This window comes from Egretta garzetta, unplaced genomic scaffold (genome assembly GCF_000687185.1).
Source record: "Egretta garzetta isolate BGI_Z169 unplaced genomic scaffold, ASM68718v1 scaffold486, whole genome shotgun sequence".
In the NCBI taxonomy this organism is placed as follows: domain Eukaryota; kingdom Metazoa; phylum Chordata; class Aves; order Pelecaniformes; family Ardeidae; genus Egretta; species Egretta garzetta.
In genome coordinates, this window is record NW_009260126.1 from 516,773 (window position 1) to 540,597 (window position 23,825).

A 23,825-nucleotide genomic window follows, 5' to 3' on the forward strand; every position below is an offset into this window, starting at 1 on the left:
TTGAAATAGCTGCTGTGTTCAGGCGCCGGTGCTGGCTGCCGGGAAGGAGCGCGTGAAGCAGCCTAGGAAGGAAAGGAAGAGACAAAACTAAGAGTTGCAATTAAAGGAATGTTTTTTAGCAAGGAAGGGTTATCAAGGCAAAATGGGTTTCTGGGCCATCCTTTGTAAGGCTGAAATACAATGAAAAATGCCAGTATGAGACAACCTTTGGTTAAGGTGAAGGGAGGAAAAAAGTCTGGATTGCAGTTCAGCTTCAGCTGATGCATTTAAGAGTGAAGGCACGTTTGAATTTGGGCATTATGCTTGCAAGAGAAGATATTCAATGGTTTGAACGTTTTTCAATAGAGGAGTTTGCAAAAATGTTTGGAAAGAATGAACTTCAAATGGGGAAACCAGGGTCTCACCTTCTGTAGGAGTCCAGAGAACTGGGAAGAAGGCTACGGAATTACAATATAATATAAATTAAAACAGGAGGGACATCATCCGTTCGTCAGTAGCAAGTAATTATGGTTGCAGTGAAATTTGTTGTAAAGGTAGGCGTTAAATTGCCATGTAATAGAAATGGCACCATTTACTACGAATACTGTCTTTACTATTAGAACAGTGATTTCACATTCCGGACAATTGGACAGGAATGTTTAGTGCAGTAAAACTCAGACCAGATGAAAAGCATGTTCGGTGGGAATTTAGACTACAAGGCTTCCTTTGAATGATTAGTTTGTTTCCTAAGAACGCAAAATAAAGATCCATGAAACTTTACAAGGAAAATCTCAAATGTTGACTCAATTTTTAAAGCTGTCTTATACATTAGAAAAACTACTGGAGCTGTCATAGCTGTTTTAGAGCTTCTGTACTTAAGTTTTTCCAGGATCTGAGGAAAATGCTCCCTGCATTGCCTGTGTAGCAAAATTTGTGCCAGATTTCTGAGCATGCAGCTAATGAAGTCAGTGAAGCCATTTGCGTGTTTCAACAAGGCATATCCATAAGAACATCCACATATTAAGTTGCAGGTGTGAAAACAGAATTGTCATGAACTCATAATCCCAAATGCATCACCTCCCCAGAGGCTACCCAGCACTCCCGACATTTGCTGTGATGTACTTTCAAGATGGCACAAGACAGTTTTTGCTGCAGGAAATTGCTCTTTGCATCTGTGGAACTGCACAGGTTGTAGCACAGACTCCTTTGTTTGAATATCCACCTTCAGAGCTCTAATTTGAAGGGAAAAAAGGACAAAACTACAGCGGCCCCACCACAAAAACGTTCCTGTGTGTTAGAACACAGCAAGGGATAATGAGAACTATTAAACCAGAATTTATTCCTAATAAAGTAAGCGTAAGTTTTCCAACATCAGTACCTAATGAGATTAGGGCCCAAATAACGGGCCTGAATCCCAGTTACAGAAAGCATCTGCAGTTCTCATGGATTTACCTCTCGAAAATCAGGCAGGTCTTGCACTGAGGAAGGGGAGTGTTAGAACACAGCAAGGGATAATGAGAACTATTAAACCAGAATTTATTCCTAATAAAGTAAGCGTAAGTTTTCCAACATCAGTACCTAATGAGATTAGGGCCCAAATAACGGGCCTGAATCCCAGTTACAGAAAGCATCTGCAGTTCTCATGGATTTACCTCTCGAAAATCAGGCAGGTCTTGCACTGAGGAAGGGGATTCCAAATCCATGGTCCTTAAGACAGATGTCTGGGTGATGTTTAATGTAGCTGCTTAGAAAACTGAAAGGAGAGAATCTCTTTGGAGATGTTGGACTCTGCTGTCATGGAGGTGATTTTATAAGTTGTTTTATTCCATGGCTATTAAAATGAAAACACTGTCTGCAAATTCCAGTAAGGATTTATGTGATCTTGGTAGAACCAACAATTTATACAAACTCCTTCCTATCCGGATGGGGCTGTTAACTTTAAATACAAACACACTCATATAAGAAAAACTTAAGATTCAGAAAAGCCCAGCAAAAGGGCCAAATTCAGTCAGTGAATGCAGGTACATGAAACTCCCCTGTAAACCAGAGCAATGCGCTAGAGCACTGAAAGCAAAATTTGGTTCTTAATGTGTCCCTGAAGCCTGTAATTATATTTCCCATTGTACTAGTAACATTAATTGAATGTTTAGCTGAAATCAAGTTCATTACAAGTTAAATACAGTACCTAGCCTATTAGGATGGTGTTTATAATTATAGTCATAAAGCACTTGTAAAACATCTTCGTTGTAGCAAATAGGTGGAAGTTGGGGTGTAGTGGCTCCTATGCACCTCAGTTCATTCCCTGCATCTTTGTGTCTGAGCAGCATGGCAGATTAAGGTGGCATATGCCACCGAATCGTCTCCACAGCTAGCGCTGACACTGCCGAATTTGAGAGGGACATGGCCTGCAACAGTTAGCAGAAAAATGTAATATTGCACAAACTGTTATACAAGTGTTTTTTTTTCCAGTGCAGATGGACCTTACTAAACATTCCTAGATCTAGAAACACACAGTAGAGACATATACTCTCATGCAAATACACCTGGTTACTGGCCAGCTTTTTAGCCTGATAACACAATTTTAGCAATAAACCAGCCTTGGCAAGGCCTAGGAGACGAAAGTCTTCTCCGATATATCAATTTTTGTATTTGATTTTCTAGCTCTCTCAAAGCATCATTACAGAAAATACCTCATCTGCTCTTCGCAGTGCCCAAAGTTTTTCTGCTTTTGGTGGGGCCCAAAGTCTTTCTGTCTTAATTCCAACCAACACCCTACTCCGCGCCACACCAACTTTGGTGGACGTTGAGTAATCCCCCGTGGTGGACTTCTACCTCAGGCACATATGGAGTCCCCCTAGAAAACACACAAGCGAACTAAACATGCAGCAGCCTCTTGCCAAAGAGTTGCGTGCGGCACAGGGCCTGCAAGCCCTTGGCAAAGACTCCAGGTGTCCTCACATCTGAAAGATTGAAGAAATCTGATAAGCAGCACATACGGTCGATGTCACTTTTGCTCAGTTACACATATGAAGGAGTATCCAAACGCAAGTATAACCACTTGGCCTTTCTTACTTTCAAAATAAATGAGGTTTCTTTTTATAGTATTTTTCAGAAAAATAGTAACACCCAAAAAGAAAAATTAGTTTTACTGTATTTTATTTGACATGGTTGACGACACAAGAACACTCAAGATACAATCCAGACAAGTTGTGAACAGCTCCAAACATCAGTGAAATCTGAATTTATCTTGCACAGAGGTGAACAAGACCACAATGTTTGGTTTTATAATATAGTTTAAGACTATTTCAAGCAGGTGAGTACTGTGACGTTATGCCCAACAACTTTTATACTATTCATCCGCTTAAGCCACTTCATATCATAAATATGCAGCTTATCTTGGCGATTAAATCTCTGCAATATATAATTAGCCGTCTCATAATAATGCATTAACACTCCTGTATATAAATATTGGTATATTCATACCAATGTAAACTGTCCTAACCATCACTGCACATTTATCATATTCTAGCACAATTAATCGTTCTATCACAATTAGCTGCTAACTTTCAGCCTAGAGTTAAGTAACTTGGACCCAAACTTGCAAGTCGCTGCTTAGAGCAAAATTTCTGCCAAGGCCTTCTGCTTTCCCCAAGGACAGCAGGCCTTGTCTTTTCAACATTAAGTTGCACAATGTCATCTGAAACCCCTTCAAAAAATGCTCTGCAGGGAATCTCCTGCAAAAGCATCAGAACTACTATTCTAAAAATGACTCGTTTCCTAATAAATTTCATGTTAATTTTACAGCCTAACATCCGTTATCAAAATGGGCATCCACATGCCACTTACAACGTTGTTTAACAGGGCTATAGACTACGGACCACAGCATAATATTCTACTTACAATTCTAATTCCTTAGAGAGACAAGCTAATTCTCCATTCTTGTATTTAAAGAGGGCAACGAGGGCAGCTGGGAGTTTGTTCAGTGGTTCAGTGCTCTGCAAAGATCAGCTTGACAGTGCTCTCATCAGACTGACTGAGGAAGTGCAAAAAAATATGCAAACCACATTGTACAGTAAGTGTGGAGTCATTTCAGCAACAACCCCCTGCTTGGATCCAGATGGAATCTTACCAAGGGTGAGTAAGAAAGGGCAAAGAATCGCTACTGTGCAGGAAACTATGCTTCAGAAGAGCTGCAGAAACTGCCCTTAGCATTCCCTGCAGACAGGCTGGGAACAGCACAAAAATCACGGGCCACTTGATCTTGTGGTTTGCCTCCTCTTCAGGGGTGGGGGGGGTGTGGTTGCAGCCATTAATTAGACCAAATTCTGTGTTAACCTAAGGCCACCGGAAACAAATCTGTGCAGAATTGGACCAAATCAGTTTAACATAGGATACAAAGACACCAAAGCCTACTTTTCTATAAGACTTTTGACTTTGGGTAGATGGTAGCGGTAGACAGACTGGGTCTTACCTGCAGCAACAATAAATCAGCATTGCCTGTCTTTGGAAGGTAGTTTTGTGTTTGTTTTGTTGGGGTTTTTTTGAACTAGAGAAGATCCTTAATAAACCCCCAAAACCTAGTGAAGAAGCTGTATATCCAGATCATACTATCTAATTTTTAACTTGGTTTTACAGGAGGATTCATCCATTATTATGACGAACTGCTGGGGATGGAATGGTCACCATCTGAAACAAAGAAATTAAAATCCCAGCAACATACTAGTGCATCTGTGCAATATGCTTAACTGGTACGACTTGCATTGCAGGAAGAATGCTGTATTCTCTGACACACCAACACTTCCTTCCTATTATTATAAGATCAGCCTTTTACATTTCATATCTTACCATCTTTAAAAGCCTGTAATTACAGAAGCTGATTGAGAAACTATGTTATTTAAAATTAACAGCTGAATGAAATCAACAGAGGCAAAGAGCATTTTTATACAAGAAAATAGCACTGTAGAAAGAAAGAGTCTGTACAATATTTAAATATTGTATATACATAAAATTATATTGTTCATAACTCATCTTAAACTTTCTCTTGTTTGTAAACCATGGAAAGCAACACACAAAAAAATCCCAGTATTTAGCTTTTAAAGCGTTTTGCAGGCAGCAGGAAACTGAATGCTAGCAAGCACACTTTGTAATTATAGAAAGTATCCAGCCGGATACTGTGACTAGCACTCTCCATAGTCCTTTTTTTTTTTTTTTTTTTTTTTTTTTTTAAAGCTGAATGCAGGGACAGATTTCACATTCAACTAGGGAATTCTGCAGGAGACACAGAAAACTCAATGGTAAAATGCAGTAGACCAGTTCTGCAGCTCTTTACTGTGGTAAAACTCCAGGCTAAACACAGAAAGCTTAAGTGCAGGACTGGAACACAAATTAGTGAAATAATTGATAAAGCTCTCATTTCCCAGAAGTGTCAGTAATGGATTTAACTCATGCTCAACTTATTAGAGATGACGGTTTAGTTTAACAATTAACATTGCAAAGTTTAAAAAATGTAATGAATTCCAGCAGGTAATCAGGCAGCTCTGTATAAATGCTCTGAATTTTACGGTGATTCTACAGGTTAGTATCAGTCTGCCAACTTGGAGTGGGGTTTGGATTTGAATCTGAGCCTGTCAGTTCATGGCAGATATAGATTGTAGGTTTCAGAAGTTATCCACCTGTAGCATTTTGCAAAATAAAAACCGTTCCCATTGCAGAAGAATTTTTTTTAGGTGAACGTGCTTAAGAAAACATTTTCAGAAAGTTACTATTTGGGAAACAAGATGCTACCATGACCATCATTGCATTTCACCTGCATTAGAGACGTGTGCTCGTAGCCATGTAAGGAATGCTTTACTAAATGCTATTTGCAGTTTCATTCTCTTCGCTTCTGCCTTCCACTTTACTGGCCATTCAACTCAACCCAGAAATACGTTTTACTCAATTAAAATGTATGCTACTGAAAGTATTTGATCTGGGACATTTTCTCTCTTTTAAGTTGTTTAAATCTTCCTGGAGAGCCATCATCTAATTGTACTTCCAAATCTTAACACAAGGGATTAACAAGAAAAGACATATAATCACTTGGAGAAGTGCCTGATAAACCAGATGGGTCAGAGGGACCTCAAAGGGCTAGAGACACGTGCAGACAGGCACCTCAAAGTTCAAAGGGAAGTGCAAAGTCCTGAACCTGGGGAGGAACAACCCCATGCACCAGCACGTGCTGCGGGCCAGCGGGCTGGGAAGCAGCTTGGCAGAGAAAGACCTCGGGGTCTCAGTAGAGACAAAGTTGAGTATGAGGCAGCAATGTGGCCTTGCAACAAAGAATGCCAATAGCCTCTGGGGGTGCATTAGGAAGAGAGCTGCCAGCAGGTCAAGGCAAGTGATTATTCCCCTTTATTCAGCCCTGGTAAGACCGCATCTGGAGTGCCGGGTACAGTTCTGTGCTTCTCAGTACAAGAGAGACATGGACATGCTGGCCTGAGTCCAGCAAAGGGTCATGAAGATGATTAAGCGACTGGAGTACCCGTCATGTGAGGAGAGGCTGAGAGAGCTAAGACTGCTTAGACTCGAGAAGGCTCAAGGGATGCTAGGAATGCGTATAAATGCCTGACAGAAGACAGTAAAGAAGATGGAGCCAGCATTCTCAGAGGTATCCAGTGAAGAAACAAGAGGCAATGGTCACAAATTGAAACTCAAGAAAAAACTGTTTTGCAGTGAGGGTTCTCAAACACTGGAAGAGGTTGCCCAGACAAGTTTAGGCGTCTCCATCTTTGGAGATACTCAAAACTGGACAGAGTATCCTGCTCTAGCTGACACTGCTTCAAGCTCAGAGACAGACAGTCAATGGATGTCACCTCCAACCTCAGCTATTCTGTAATTCTATGATTTCCAAAGGAAACTAATAAAAATAAGTTTAGAAGACCCAAAAAGGGAAATAGGTTTGTTCTTAATAACTTTCCAAAATATAATGAAGGTAATGCTAGCTATTCAATCCAGCAGCTAGTTCTGAGAGCTTTGACAATAAAGGCCTTGTTTTCAACCTGGAGCAATCAGTATTAGGCTCCTTTTATACATATATTTTTTTCCTAAATTTAATTTTAAGGGTGTCTGAGGATTTTCTTTTCAGTGGGATCTCAGAATTCTAGAAACTCAGTTCCCATTTCTTTAAGTCATTGATTTTCAGCACTTAAAATTTTGAAAGCACAGGGCAAAAATCAAAAGAACAAAAGAATACTATAGACCGCTAATTTGTTCCCATTGCCAGAGGATGGTGCTGTTTAAACAGATACGCCTCCTACAACAACCACATGGGTTAGTGAGTTTTTCTTGGGAGGAAGAGGAAGAACAAGGCAGAGAGATTACAATTTTATATATTTTTAACTAATCTTCAGGAGCCAACAATAATCAGTATTTACTTAATAAGGGTAGATCTTTAAGCATGCTTGAGTAAGTTGGGAACTTTCATTACCTCTGTAACTTTTGCTCCCTAAACTTTTTAAGGTTCTTTCAAAATCCAGTCTTTGGTCATCAAAGGGCACAAACACGACATATCCCACCTTCCTAGCTGTTCTCATATAGCCTGCTGAAATTCAAGTTGATTACATGATACATGGAAGTCAAAAAATGGAATAGTGGAAGATCAGTCTCACAAACAGGCTGTGGTGGGGAAAATGGGCTGTTAGTAGTTTAAGAAATCAATACCAACTTTGACACTTTTAGAGGTGGCAACATCAATGGCCATGGCTTTGATTTCAGTGTCCCCAAACTGCATAAGCGTTTTGATCTCTCGCCGGTTTGGCACTGAAGCATCAGTTCCTGTGAGATCCAAGCGAAGGGTGCCACACTTTTTCACTCCAGATTCGGTGATGAAGCTGACATTATCTTGTTCTGAGCTATAGATATTGATCACTATTACTAACTGAGAAGGTTTGGCAGGTGTGTAACTGCGTGTCACAGTTTCTCCAAGGGCTACAGATTGGTCGGCTGAGATAAATTTGTCAAAGACATCAGTGCACCAGCGTGTGCCGTCTTTGATTAGGAGCTTCTCTGGTGGATGCTTCCCTTCCACAAACCGATTGAGCACACCCACACCGTAGGTGAGAGGTGAACGCCGCACTTTGATGACAGCAGGGTCTAGACCAAAGAGAACAGCTCCTTTGAGGATGGTGAGCCCCACATCCTGAGGAATGATGACTCGACATCTTGAACCAAAAGCACTCTGGACAGCTTGTTGGAGTAACGGGGATTCAGCGAAGCCACCCACCAGGAACAGAAACTTGACGTTGGTCACTTCTGGCTTATCAAACACATCACCTAAACAGAAACAGAGCCCATTCAATAGGGGAAAATCCACTGTGACAAGGCAATGCAGGTGAAACTCCTAATGTCCAAGTGCACTGAATGTCCCACACACATGCACAAGATCTGAAACTGCCACTTCTATGCCTGTGTTGCCACTCCCAGCGTGCCCTAGTTCCACGTCTGCAGTCTATTCTATACTTTATTTCACTGTGAATGGAAACTTACCTCAAAGCATGCAATATTTCTAAAGTGGCACTTAAACCAGAATTTTTATTTAGCTTCTACCAGTAAAGGCAGACACGGATTTCTTGCAAAGAAATCCTGGCAGTCACATTATGGAAGGTAGGGAAACAGACATCATCTTGCCTCTTCATGTATCAGTGACATATTCCCAAACCTAACTGATTCGCACACCCTTTACTACATGCCAGGTAAGTCACCCCATTTTAAATTCAGTTATTATTTCTGACCCTAACATCTTTACCACAATATGTACCATCTGCAAAATAACACCTCCTTACATTTTTACAGATGTTCCTTCTTAGCTTAAGCCCACATTCCCTACTTTCAAGAAAATCATACAGTTCAGTTGTAGGCTCACCCTTAGTTCAAATAACAGAGGCAGCATGACTGAGGTATCTGTCACAACTACTGTAATTCTGGCCCTCTACCTCTCTGCTCACATTCAAGCTGTTCTGCACTAGCTAAGTTGTGACCTCTCAAAATTTATCTAGTAATTCCTCACATATAACAAGTAAAGCTGGATATTCCACTCCAAATAGAATTCAATTAGTGCTTTGTAATGTGTAGAACAGCAATACTTTTCTCAGTACATATATTATACTCTACTTGATAGAAACCCAATCTTTCACCAGGAAAACTTTAAATAATAAATTTTCCAATAAGCCAATGTCACTTCCCATTACTGGATAAATAAATTCAGTGCTGCTTAAGCCATGCCTGCAAGTACTTTTACCATGATGCATCATTTATTATTTGTGATTTAGAGATGTTAGTAATTTGGATGGTCATGAACAAATGTGACTTTCTAAGTCCTTCCACTGAGCAGAAATGAACTAGAGGTCTTAATAATAGGAATAATCAGAAACCAGTTACGTTGCTGGCATTATTTAGTTGTTGCCTGAAATAGGGAAAAGAAAAGCAGGATCTGGGTTAGTCAATGCATTTCAGCCTTCTGAATGCTTGCAGCCCTGGGAGTACAGAGTAATTGAAGCTCAGACAGTAACAGGACTAAATCACACTCAATATGTGATGCCCTTTACTTTTATTATTTTCTTAACTACATTGTAGAGAACTACAAGTTTCAGAACTAAATTCCTTGCCCACATCTGGCGCATGCTAGGGGGGTTGTTTTGACTTTAAATCCAGTTACTGGATTGAAACAGGTAAGTGAATCTTCAGTTTCAGCTCAGCCGGAAAGTGGAATTACACACAGATACGTACTGAGGTGCTGAACAATCTGGTCAATGGTAGGTTTGAAAAGAGCATTCATTGCATCCGGGCTCATCCTCAGCATTCCCTGGGAGGACCACTTCACAAAGTCCACGCTGGAAAAGAACAGTTAGAAAGGACATTAAAACATTACAGCTGAGCTGTAAGAAACAGCCAAGCACTCACAAGACACACTAAATAAATAAATGGATATATTTACAGAATCTGCATGCATTTTGCTTTGAAGAACGAACCTCGCCTCACCCTAGCCCCATACCAACTGCAGCAATGTAAAATTTCAAGGGAGAATTGTTATTTTTGCTTGTCTAATTGCTGTTTTCTTTGCCTGATTGCCTTCTGTCGCATTACCAATGCTCAGCTGCTTCCTGAAACAGCTGGCAGTCAATCCAGTGCTCGCTCATCTGAAACAGCACTGATTCATCTCCAGAAGGGCAACATTTAGATTATAGCAGTAGCAGGCCAAAGCCACTGGAAACACACAAGGAGAACAAGCAAGTATGGGAAGCCTCAGGAGGCAGAAGGGAGCACAGCATTTTTAATGAAGCGTTACACTTGTTAAGTGAATACAGGCATTATATTATTCCATCACTGATGCACATCCATATAGCTCAGCAATCACCTTTTCATTCATGCACATTACATGTCACCTTTATACTCTTTCTATCCCGTTATCCAATTAATTTCATTTTATTTGAAGGGAACATTTAGCATTCCCTCTAAGATTCACCATTAAAACTATTAATAGGGAGATGGTCTTGCGAGGGGGACTATTTCCAGAAATTTTGAATTATTTCAGGAGCTGTCTTATTTAGGAAGTGACTCCGAGCTGGATTCCAAGTCATTTAGGCTTAAAGCACATTTACCAATAACTTCAGGAAGAGATGCAGGAGTTTCAGCCTGCATACTACATTCAATATTCGCTGGATTAAAAAAGAGGCAGAAAGAAGCCAAGATACAGGTACTAAATATCATGTCATCTGCTCTCAGGTCTGAAGCATTCTGCCCCAGATTCACAGGCTCTTTTGTTCGTTCCCTTTGATGCCATTAATCTCCAGGTCTCCCGTAGTATATAACTTCCAAAGATGCAAAATGCCCCCTTCTACCTTCTCCTCCCTTCCTTTTAGGTAGCAGCCCGTGACCTTGTCATTTAGGGTGCTTTCTTGAATTGCAGGTGCAGGGAATTATGTCTCCCCATCTACTCAGCAAATGCTCTAACTCTTAACATCTAGGAGAAAAGAAAGCCTGCCATCACTTCAAAAGAAGGCAGCTTTCCTCTCGCAGAGCTCAGTGCAATAGTGTATATTTTCATCGGTGATCTTGTATTGTTTGTAACTTTCCTCACGTCACAGATACACCTTACACATCTCACGCAAGATCTTGGGCTTGTTCCAGGGCCCAGGCCTCTAAAAATTAAGGTTCTAGGTAACTAACTTTTAGACATCAATTTCTGTACTTGATCTGTCCTTCCTAATTAACATGTAAGAGACTCAAAATATATGGTCAAATTCAGGAAAGCGATGCAGTGGTGGTCTAAAGAAAGCCATAGAAAGCAACACCAGGAGAGTGCAAGTCTCATACAGAAATGCTCTTGCAAGAGATTGATCAGAACTTTTCACTCTGGAAACTGCACTTCAGGCAACCCTACTTTCTCATGCTTATAATACATTTTTACATTATTCTTTCAGTCTACATATAATTAGGGTATTTCAAGTATCTGTCTTTGCTACCAGTAGTTAATTCTGCATCCATGTGGGTTAAATCATCTACTCACTTGCTTTTCCTCAAGGCATGTTCTACACTGTGACCTCGAAACTTCTTGTAATAGTCAATGAAGGAGAAAGGCAGAGTGATGTTTAGTGGATTGGTCCTGTCTGGAGCTGCTGCCCGTTTACGGGACTCAAACGCTATCATCAGATCTACCCAGGCAGCAGGACGCTTGATTTTAAATTGCTCAATAAAATCTTCTCCAAATATTTTACACAGGAGCTTTTCAAATTCATAGTCCACACCTAAAGAACCATATGGTCCACCTGTATTACAAACAAAACACAGCTTTAATATTCTGAACTGCTTACCAGATTTCAAGTTGACTACACATCAGATTGACACTACTAGGACTGCCACAGGAGAAGCTCTAAAGAAAAAGCTATCTTTTCTAAATATAACAGTTGGTCTAATACAGAACATAATCTTACCTTTGCTTCACTTTTACTCCTATACCATCATAGCCACTGTAACATTACCACTATAAAACAGAAACATTTTCATTAGAAGCAAAGGAAACTGTCTCCTTATCAACATGTGAGAAGGTGTGAGCTGGACTCATATTCAGTAGTAGGCACGCTTGATGTACAGTGTCCTGTTTGCTCTTATGAGGTTGTTTCCTGAGGTCGTCTTACAGCCACCAAGACTGAGAATGCTCAGTGATGAACCATACAGATGAAGACTAACTCAGTATGGAGACGCAGGAACAAACAATAGGCTGTCTCATGTGGGTAACAGCTTAGACACAGGACAAAGTCAAAGGCAATCTGGAGTTCAGGAAGGGAATATCAATCATATCTTTGCTGCAGACCAATCATTGTGCATTTTTCCCAGGCGACTGTAGACCCTCCTTGTTAGACTGTCTGTGAAATTACTTGAACATATAAGCTTCCCCTTAAATCCAGGGAAACTTCTGTTCTGCCAACAGTCGCTTCACAACAAGATCCTTGCAACTCTCAGCTATTCATATCTCCACAGTACGCCTCTGAATGCCCGGACAGAGCAGCAATACACAGGTGACCTCTCAAAGGACAGGAAGATGATGACTCTGCTAGCAGAATTCAGACCAGGACCATGGCAGGAGGTCATGGCCTGATTGGGAGTAACAGAGAAGATGGAATTTCCTTACCCTTCTAACATGAGGTTTACCATCCCAAAGCATTAAGTGATTTACCCTTGCCTGCTGACTGGCACCTAGGTTATACTGATTTTGAATGCTGATGTTATATTTCAGGAAGAACTGTTAGTGACATGTAGTGAATAACAGAAGCATACGTTTCCTTCACTGACAAGTAAAAATATTACATAAATAAAGCAAGCAGTGGAAGTGACATTACCTGTTGCCTTGTATAGCTCCTTAAGATGTCCTTCAGGGAGCCTTATCTGATGGACAGTCATATCCACTGTGCCACCTCCACTGTCAACAACGATGTAACGGTCACCTAGTTTGCCAAAGGAACAGGCAAATGGTATTTACATTAAGGTTACCACAACAGTGTATTGCAATGAAAACTTTGCAGGGGCATTATCACCATGACAGATAATGACTTACAGAAAGTCATGAATGTCTATGCTGAAGACCTGATCTTTTTTAGTAATTATGATATAATGATTGACAATAAATATGAAAATCATATGTCAAAAGCTATTGATTTAGCACAGATGAGAAGTGGTTTAGTAGAATTGCTCATGCTGCTAGTGTACCTAGTAGGTTACCAAATGAATACAATGCCATATTTACAAGGCCTATTCTGAGGAAAATATTCTGGTTGCATTTTAACACCTGGATTCCTTTCTACCATCTCCTCAGTATTTTTCTAGAGCATACAGAATAGAAGTTCAGCTTTAGTAACTAAAAGCAACACATGAACTTGTATTTTTTTCTTTTCCTATTCATAATCACTGTGAGAACGATGCAGTGCACAGCACATTTGTGGAAACACAATGTTTGCCTGCAATATAGAACCAGTGAGAGCAAAGTCTATTCAAGAAAGGACACTACCTTCCTCCAGTTCAGACCAGATCTCTCCTATGACGTTTTCCACCAAAAAGGTACGACTCTGTCGATTACGACGGACGTGTTCCTTAGCTAGTCGTTGAGAAGAGAAAACAACACTGAGTGTAAGAAAGCATGAAGAAGTTGATCTCATAAGCTGCAGGAACAAGCGCAAGCAGGCTGACAGATCTGTATGTATCCCTTCTTAACAAAACAAATGAACAAAAATTCTTGTACTAGAATCGGGAACAGGATGATGCTGTTTCTAGAAAGGAGGAGAAATGTTCCTCAGCCACACTGATCTTCCTTGGTACTAACTGGATTAAAACCAATGACACAACATGAAAGCTATGAACAGGTCAGGTCTGATTTTTTTTTTTTTTTTTTTTTTTTAATATTAGGGTTTTAAAGCACCGTCTAGAACCAGGAGGGCTCGCAGCCAGTGGCAGCCCTGACCTGAGGCCAGGGAGACAATCCCCACATTTCCAAAAGTCACTGCTGGTTTTGGGTGCTCAGGCAAAGACGCCTCCTGAGCCTTTCAAGACATTGGTCTGCCTTAAAACAAGCAGCCAAAAGCACTGCTTCTCAGATTTATAACTTCTAAAGGCCACAGCGATCACCAAGTCTGACCCCTCATAGTATTTTAAATATACACCATTTAAAAATTAAACATAATTTAGCAATACTATTATAACAATAAACTTACAAAACTTAATTGCTAGTTAGACGTTAAAAGCTGCAGAATAGTCTGTGAAGAGAAAGAGTAGTGAGAGCCTTTGCTATTATGCTTCTTAATCAGCTCCTACACCTGAATGATCAGAAAATGACTCCCTGCGTAACCTTCACTCACCTTCACAGGCATTTCTATAAAACACTACAGAAGAGAGGCATCCTGTCATGTATGACAAAAAATCATTCTTTCTGAAAACACCAGCCTATGAATCACTGAATGCCTTTTGCTTCTTGTTGCTATAGCGCCTACCATCAGAGAAAGGCCAGGGGCTCCACTTGCAGCCGTATCCTCCCCACAAAGCCCCTACGATGCAGGCAAGCCACATCAGCCTCGCCGTGCTGACTTAGCAGCACACAGCGAGTGCTTAAACGATGAAGCATTCAACAGAACAAGCACCAGGTCCAAGCAAGGGCCTGACACAGGGCCCACAGAAGTCAATGTGCGTCCTTTCATTCACTCCTGTGGGCTAGAAGTGAACACAAGAGCCAGTCTTTAACTATGACTGAGGTAAGGTTATCCTGGCTACTATGAACAGTAAAATTCTTGTTTTGACTTCACAGCAATAATATGGTCCTTGGAGTGCTTCTCTCTGTTTATATTTAAAGGGTTTTTCTCCTTAATCTGTTCTCCGCTTGCCTTGGGTGCCTGCCATGCCTTTATGAAATTTTAATTCTAACCCCAAATTAATTCACTCCAAACTTTGTTTTCATTAATTTTGACATGAAACCTCTCTCATCCCCAATAGCTTTTACCATACAAAGTCAAGAAGGAGAATGGTACCCCCCACCCAAGAAAAAGCCCATTAGAGAAGTTCATGATCTGCCAGCTTCAAAACCTTAACCAGAGAAACTCTTTTCTTTTATTATTTTCCCAGAGGCAAATCCCTGTGTAGCCTGAAAGTGAGTTCATGTAATATCACATGGAACTAGAATGGTTCAGGACACGAATGAGGGGGACAGAAGGTGAGGGGCCCCTGAAGGGACTGTGTCCTGAAAATGGACTGTCCCCTGTGCTCTGCGTGGGCCTCCGCAACACTGAACACATCTGACAAGTGCTGGCTAGGAGAGGCACAGATGTGAGAGAACGATGCAGTGACTCTGCCGAACAAAAAAACCCAACACCCTCTGGTAAGCACAGGAATAGCTTTACTAGCTTAATCTTCCATTCGCCTGTACTGTTTTGACCTAGTAAATGTGATAAAATACAAATTCTTCTGAAAAATGCCTTCTGGGACAGCCTGGCACGCTACCACCACCATCGGCGCAGCTGTTACAGTTCACGCAGACGGGAAATCCCTGCGTTATGCAGCAATCACACCTTACTGCTGCTTCCTCTCCCTTCTGTTTTTCCTCTCCTGTTTTCCTCCGGTCTCAGGTAGGATACCAAGCTCAAGATCTTTGGTGACGAAGGATCTTCTGGCAAGTGACTTAGACTGAGGTCCAGTCTCTGTAAGTCAGTCTTCAAACATTGATATTAGCAACAGATCCCAGGTCAATACATCAGAATTGCCTTATCTAGTTGCTCTTCTACAAGCAGATAAATTCATTCCTATATTCCAGTACTGTGTGTTCCCCTGGGTGTTGAAAGTAATTAATGATATTTCATAAAGATCACATCAAAAAGCATCTGCCAAAACTCTGGAGCACCTCAGACTAAAAGTCTCATTGCAGACCCAGTTATTTAACACCGCTTCAATAATGCAGCTAATCGAGCACATAATTGTTTCCAACAAATTAAAATTAAAAAATGATCCAACAGGAAGCACTGATTTTAATTAAGGCAGAAAATTACTGTTGTGAAAATACTTAAAGACTCCCACAACATCCCAATGAAGTCAAGGCGATGAAGCTACCTGTGTGCTAAAATTCAAGCATGTGCAAACATGTCTGCTGGATCAATGCCTAAACCAGTCTAATTACAGTAAATAGCTAAACAGTTTATAAAAGCAAACTGATGCTAGCCCAAAACATTTCAAGAGAGCAAAGACAACAAGAAATGGTAAGTAAACAGCCCTCATGGACAAAGCAAACTTAGGCATAAGAATCTAAAGAAGTGAGTTAATAGAAGTAGTACCCTGTGTAAATCCAGTTCCAATAGTGTCACTTGGGCTATAACCATTGACAGGCGCCCTACTACTCAGGTCTATCATCTGGTGCAGGCGGAGCTTTCGGCAGTAGATCGAGGCAGCCTCGGGTTCCAGGGCAATGATCAACTGCTCGGGATTTTCAGGAGATGCCATTCCTGCCTGCGAGAGAGAATCGATCAGAGAAGTGGGGTGGGAAATACTGCAGCCTAGCAGACCCTCTCCAGCACGTCCCCAAGCCTCTCCCCAGCTGGCGGTTTCAGGAGCTGCTGCCTCTGGCTAAAGGCCTTGCTCTGGGAATCCTGCCCAGGACGTACAGCCCAGCTTCGCAGGCTGTCACAGGGAAGTGTGCATGCACTTACCATGCGAAGGGGCTAGCCCAGCGGCTGGGCACGCGACGGGTGGAGAAAGGAAGAAAGTCGTTTTGGAACCTGTGATGAACGGCCTAAAACCTGAACTCCTAATTAACCTGTGGAATCTCTAATTAACCTGTGGATCTGCATGCTAAGAGGGGCCCCAGTCTGCTTTAAAAAATGAAGGAATATCTTCGGCCTCTCCTCCCCACGATACTTTCAGTATGTCCGTCTTTATATCCCAGATATATATAGTCCTTGATGAAATGGACCCTCCCCACACTGTGGAGCTTAATAGGAATATACGATACACTTTGCCAGTAATGCATCTGTTGACTTAAACCCAACATTTTCTACTTCAAAATCCACTGCTTCCAAGCACATTCACTTTTATAACATTTTCAAAATGCTCAGTTTATTCAAGGACTCAAAATACAATAGGGCAGGTTCCCTGAAATGTAATGGAAACAAGCCTAGAAATAACCCCACATTATAAAATCAATATTTGCCATTCTTTCTATTTTCTTTCTGGATTTTCAGCCTCCAGACACACAGATTTTTCAAGAAGCCACAAGTTCTCATGTAACCACATCACTCTCAGAGCTGGGCTTAGAGAAAAACATCAAAGAGCAGTTGACAAAACTGTGTTTTCATTTATTTTCTCCTGTACTTCCCCCTATGTATGATTTTCTGTTAAAATAGATAAAAATACCTTCCAACTCTTTCTGCTCAACTTTTGGTTTACCTGCTGTTGTTTTTCAGTTAAGTGAAAGCATGCTAGCAAACAAATAAATGTATGAATATTTTTCTGCTTCCATGGTCAGTCTTCCAGCAAACTTTTCACTTCAACTCATACACAACGCACCATGGTGGCTCCAGAGCATCCCCAAAACAAGGCAGACTCACATTGGGAAGACTGCGGACCTGGACTGGAATTTTACTTCCTTCATACAGTCACACTGTGGGCTGTGGGACCTGCTGGCAAGTTTACACCTGCAGCTAGAAACTCAGAGTAAACCTTGTTCAAAAAAACCAATACTGGGGTAACACTTGGAGACATAAAATTGTCCTTCACATTTACTGACTCATTTGCCCTCTCCATCTTAAGTAAATAAGATAAATAGACTTTTATAGAAAGCATCTTCCTCACTGACAGTAACAAAAAAGGAAAAGCAACAACAAATAAATTCCAAAGTAAGAAAGTAGGAGTTAAACTAATCACAGTTGCTCATTATTTTAAAAGCACACCTCATGACTGGGATCATGGCCACTTTACATCCTTCATTGTTGTTGGGCAAAACCTTGTGCTTCGGCCCACTGGACTCAACAGCATGATCTGGAACTAGTGGAACTGTCTGGGAAGGAGGATGCTGCGCAAACGCCACAGAATATCAAACCTTGCCAGCTACGTGGCAACACATATTGAAAAAATATTATACTGAAAAGAATGTTTGCAACCAAACTTTCCAAATTTGGAAAACGCAGATTTACAGCAGCCAGATTAACCCTAAAAGATGCAAAAAGATTATCAATCGAGCACAGGTCCAAGCCAGACTCTCCTGCTGTCATACCACTTCCATGCAAGCATGTCGGCAGGCACAGGCTTAGATAAAGCTCTGGAGCTGTACAGGGGATGAAGTTTTGCATTGTGCCTTAGCATAAATCCAATCTTTCCTCCAACCGGTCTGGATGTACTAGGCACAAGCAGGGTTGGTTTCATGCCAGCTCACTTCAACATCACTTATCTCCAGCTGAGCTCTTCTACACACAAAGATCTAATTTGTTGCATTGGAAAGGGCAACATTCAAGACATGAATCAGTACTTGGTCCCTGACAGATATTTATCTAATCTGCGAAAGAATTCCAAAAATGTATGGTCTCTGTACACAAATTATCTCAGCCCTTTACTGTCTTTGCCTTTGGAAAGTTTTGCTAAAAGCCTAATCTGAATCTTTCTTGCTGCAATTTTAAGGCCAGCACCTCTTGCCCTATCCAACAAGGGCATGGAGAACAAATAGCTCCCTACTACCCTGTTGCAGTTTTCACATATATTAAATCCATTACCGTGTCCTGTGAGACCTCTGAATCTGAGCAGCAAGTTGTTTGTTTTTAATATCCAACAATGTGCATTACTTTAGCGTGCTCAGTCTGCGCCATGCACTGGGCACATGTAGTAGCACAGAGAAAGCAATTCTCAGTCTCACATCTAACCTACGTACTAAAAGAGAAAATTGTATTTTAGGGAAAAAGCAGTTTTTTGCTAAGGATATTAAAATTCAAAGGCTACATCATAAGTATTTGCAGAGGTGACAAGAACTGAGTTGCACACACAGGGAATGCACTGCTATTTCCTAAATTGAGGGGGGGCGGGGGAAAAGATTGCTTTTATTGCAAAGTCATCTGTTCTAGGGTAGATTTTGGTACAAATTTCCAAGGGTGGTTCTGCAAAAAGAAAACAGTAAACCATCAAGAGTAACGCTTGCTTCCTCCCCTCCTCCAGCCTCCAGTCTGTGCCACAAGCTTTTCACATTGCAGCCTGCACATCAGGAGAGGAAGGCAGTGACCTGCAGCGGATGGGCTCAGATCCACGTTCTCAGACCCTCCGAGTATAGCAGATGCTATTCTTGCTACTTTGCCTCTCTAGATACTATTTTAACATACTCAAAATATGTCCTGAGGAAAACATTCAACAAAAACGACAGTTTTTAGCAGTTCAAAGCACAGCTGATCCTAACAGAATTTCATGAAGAAAATGTTGGGTCTTCCTGTTAAAAAGCTTTCCTTACAGAGTTTGAAGGGCCAGTTACTATGAAGAATGAGTTATTTCACATCATAAAAAGACTATACAGGAATCCTGCACAGTGAAAGGTACTAGGCATCCAAAATATATAAATTTTTATACTTACATATATATGTATTGATCAATACGGACTCTATTTCATACCTTGTGTATGCAGTATTGCTAATTAGATCATCAGAGATAGCACATTACTGTACATATATATATCCACACATAGCACAGAGAGGGAAGGGGAGATGAGAAAGAAACATAAATACATACATACTGCTGGGGAGGAATGGAGCAATAATGTTGTTTTAATACAAACTCTGAGAAGATGAAGACTTAGGAGGCAGTCATTACAGCCAAGGAGAAAGGGACAGATGGGAGAAAAATATCGAGCATGCAGAGAAAGAGGAGTGAAAACAGCAGGCGGTCTACACAAGGGAACGGTGATGCATTCACTAAAAATATTAACTGTAGAAATTTGGGGATTTGCTATATTTTATATTTATTTCTTTCTATCTGCTTCACTCCATGCCCTCGCCCACTGCTGCCCAGGTACTACTGTAACTAAGAACAGAGATTCACAAGTTAACAGGCTTCAACGGCACAGATCTAATACTGATGTCTCGGTATTCAACATTGCATGGATCATTCTGTCAGGGGGACAGATGCCTCACATTGCTTTTGCCTAGTGCAGCTTATAGCAGACTTTATAACAGAGACTTATCTTGACTCTAGTCTGGTAAGGAGATTTTCTTTCTGCCATTATACTCACTAGCAGTATAAACCCAGTCATCACTTAGGAAACGTGAAGAAAGCAGACAGCGGTTTTCCCAAAAATGCAAAATGTGGAAAACTCATCATGGAATTACAAAAATCCTTTGAGCACCAAAAAGGTCTTAAAAATTAATTTATTTGCAGGACATTGCTACATTTATATAGCTGGAAGAAGCAAAGAACACGATGAAAAGAACTGCTTTAGAAGATTGCCCCAAACTCACTTTGCTCATCTGCCTGAGCACTGGGATTTCATACTTTGAAAAGGGAACTCCCAGATTTTCACCCACTCCAGTAAAACAGGTCTGTGAGCTGGTGCCAGTGCATTGCTGTTCATTTGCCAAGATGCATCACCGACAGCAGACCTTAAAGTGCTTCAAAGCCTCAAGTACTGGAGCACAAATAACTTCACCATCCAGATGCAGGTGAATTCTCAACCTGGCACACTAGATCTGCTTTTAGAGCCAGAGATGTGTCACCAGATGAGAGCCACAGCTGACCACAAATACATTCTTGATTCCCTGAACTGTGTCAGCTGCCAAGTGTTAGACTAATTCAACACTAGCAAATATTGAGGTCTGGACTGTAGCTCAGTACAGCAGTCTGAGTATTTGCAGAGAACTAAATGATACTCACTCATTCCATGCTCAGAATCTTCATTACTACAGATTAAAAGATGCTGCTTTTAAAACCCAGCCTCACAAGCCATGATGCACAATGAAAAAAAGCGATGCACATTTATTTTTAAAAAATATTATAATGTATATGGCCTTAAAGACAGCACTATAGTAGAATATTCCATGTAGTTTGAGCCTTTTTAGAAGGCAACGAAAGCCACGAGGTAGGCCTAGATGAAAAGCTCCTATCTCTGAACACCACCGTAATTAGCAGCATCAGCATTTAGCTGGAGCACTCCTGTACTTTGTCACACAGCCAGGCAGAACCCTGTTGCTCTATCAGGCTTCATTCGTTACACCACGGTGAGCTCAAAAGGAAGAGCACAGTAGGAGATACGCCATCATTGACAAGGTGCGCGTTTCCTACGACTATCCTTTCAAACTACTGAAAGTAAAAGTTAGATCTCCTTTTTTGCTTTTTCAGAAATACACATCAGGCACCTTTTTACAGGCAAACAAAAAAAAAACATGGACTTGTAACACAAGGAACATGCCTTATGTGGAATGCACCCATTTCTTTGAGCTTCTGATTAAAAGAACTACAGGCTTAAATAGTGCAAAAACACCCACCCCCACATACAGAAAATAGCACTCCATCTGTTGAATTTAAGATGCTGATTTATTATTAGAATCATATGTTAACTGGAGTCAGCCCCATGCTTTTCGTATTCATCTTTATTTCCTTGAGCTTCACCTGCCTGGAAACCCTCTCTTTCATGTACATCCATTTCCTCTTCACTCAAAAAACTTTCTAGTCAAACTTGTTTTCTGAATACCAAAGCTTCTGACATCTCACAGCTGACAGCCACGAGGGCTGGGAGGCTCTCAGCTCACACTGCAGCTTTTCCCATTGTCAGGGAACACATAACCATGCTTTCCAAGGAACATGCCTTATGTGGAATGCACCCATTTCTTTGAGCTTCTGATTAAAAGAACTACAGGCTTAAATAGTGCAAAAACACCCACCCCCACATACAGAAAATAGCACTCCATCTGTTGAATTTAAGATGCTGATTTATTATTAGAATCATATGTTAACTGGAGTCAGCCCCATGCTTTTCGTATTCATCTTTATTTCCTTGAGCTTCACCTGCCTGGAAACCCTCTCTTTCATGTACATCCATTTCCTCTTCACTCAAAAAACTTTCTAGTCAAACTTGTTTTCTGAATACCAAAGCTTCTGACATCTCACAGCTGACAGCCACGAGGGCTGGGAGGCTCTCAGCTCACACTGCAGCTTTTCCCATTGTCAGGGAACACATAACCATGCTTTCCTGCACACAGCAGCCTATTTTCCATCATTTCTGAAGCTCCTGCTCTTCCATCAATGCTGGATAACACAGGCAGGCACACACACTTTCACAAATCACTGCATAGGTCTAGCTTACTTTTGGAACCAGATCTTTAAAAAGGGCCAAACCTGCACAATGAAACTACACAGGGGCACAACAGCAGTGATCAAAACACTGCCCTGTCTTGTGCAGACTTCCCAAAAGCTTTTCTCCATCCAAAAGGAAAGTATTGGTCAAGCATTAGAACAGGCTACCCAGAGAGGTGGGGGAGCCACCATCCCTGGAGGTGTTCAAAAAACATGTAGCTGTGGCACTTCAGGACATGGTTTAGTAGGCATGGTGGTGTTGGGTTGACAGTTGGACTTGTTGATCTTGGAGGTCTTTTCCAACCTTAATGATTCCATGATTCTATTTAAATTTATATGTACAATAATTAGACTTTTATGTCCCTGAGGTTGTGTGGAGGATGAACAGTCTATAGCATGGCTGTCAAACCCAACCAAAGTTGTGGGCTAGGCTAGTGCTACCCTGCCAAGCTAGGAGGGAAAGCAGCAGCTCATGGGACCAATCCAGCCCCACACAGGCAGACTCTGAGAAAACTGATAACAGAGGGATCTGCCTTAACAATATTCTGCAGCATGGGGGGTTGGGAAAATGAAAGCATCAAATAAATAAACTAAAGGATGAGGTGCATTTTACCCCACACTTATGTAGGATTAGATTCAACAGTTCTTGCACCTTGGTGTTAACACAGACAAAAAAACCCCAATCTGTTAAGATGCAGCTGTACTTAATATTATAAAATCAGCATCTTCCTTATGGCAAAAATATGGTGAAAATATATGTATTAATCTTAATACAGCCTCTGAAAAAGGTCCAAAAAGTAAAAGAGAAATGGTTAAGAGTCAGTACGTACTGGAAATAATGGATGTACAAAGGCGCACTCCACAGATTTAGGATTAATCAGATCTGTACAGGCAGCCCGGTCTGTTCCCCTGCTTCACTAGAACCTAGAGCCAGGGCCAGAGCGAGCTGCAGCTGGGTCTCCTTCAGCACTGATGCTCACACTGGCTTGCAGAGTGGTGGTCTTCACCACTGCAGGAGCAGCACAGAGGCCACTCTGAGCCCTTGATTCCCCTGTGGTCCAGGGGGTAGCTCAGGCCAGTTCTCTGAACGAGAGAATATAATCTGATCAAGACCCGTTTTTTACCCATTTAGCAACATTTGCTACACCACTTTCAGGGTCAAATGGAATAAGTAAATTATTCCAACATATACTCACAAATTTTAAAAAGTGCATTTTCTCTGGATAAGAACTGTACTTGCACTCAGAAGTGAATTTTACTTTCTGTTGCACTACTAACCAGCAAGATGATCCTGGCAGACTCTGTACTCCTTACCAGCTCAGATTACCTATCTGTAAAATACACATACTAGTGCCTTTGTCCTTTATGCATTGAAAGCCACTAAAGGAAAACATTTTGTAAACTAATAAACTAATATAGAGTCATATACTATATTACCTTCATGGCAGTTAAATTCGATCTTTCAGAAAGAGAAACAAACTAGGAATGAGGTCTGATTGTATGAGTTCTAATTTACTGACTTGATAAAT

The 23,825-nt window shown here is 41.1% G+C and overlaps 1 protein-coding gene across 2 annotated transcripts in view; it reads right to left on the bottom strand.

Moving 5' to 3' along the window:
• Positions 1-7,654: 7,654 nt before the first annotated feature.
• The window catches only part of HSPA12A (heat shock protein family A (Hsp70) member 12A), an 85,444-nt gene continuing 69,273 nt past the window's right edge, over positions 7,655-23,825 (bottom strand). For both annotated transcript variants that reach the window (XM_035896898.1, XM_009641410.2), the window contains 6 exons: positions 16,317-16,488; positions 13,517-13,603; positions 12,852-12,956; positions 11,522-11,780; positions 9,742-9,845; positions 7,655-8,289 (listed from right to left, as the gene is read on the bottom strand). In XM_035896898.1, coding sequence (XP_035752791.1) covers positions 7,655-8,289; positions 9,742-9,845; positions 11,522-11,780; positions 12,852-12,956; positions 13,517-13,603; positions 16,317-16,488 — 1,362 coding nt within the window. The remainder of the gene's footprint in view (positions 8,290-9,741; positions 9,846-11,521; positions 11,781-12,851; positions 12,957-13,516; positions 13,604-16,316; positions 16,489-23,825) is intronic.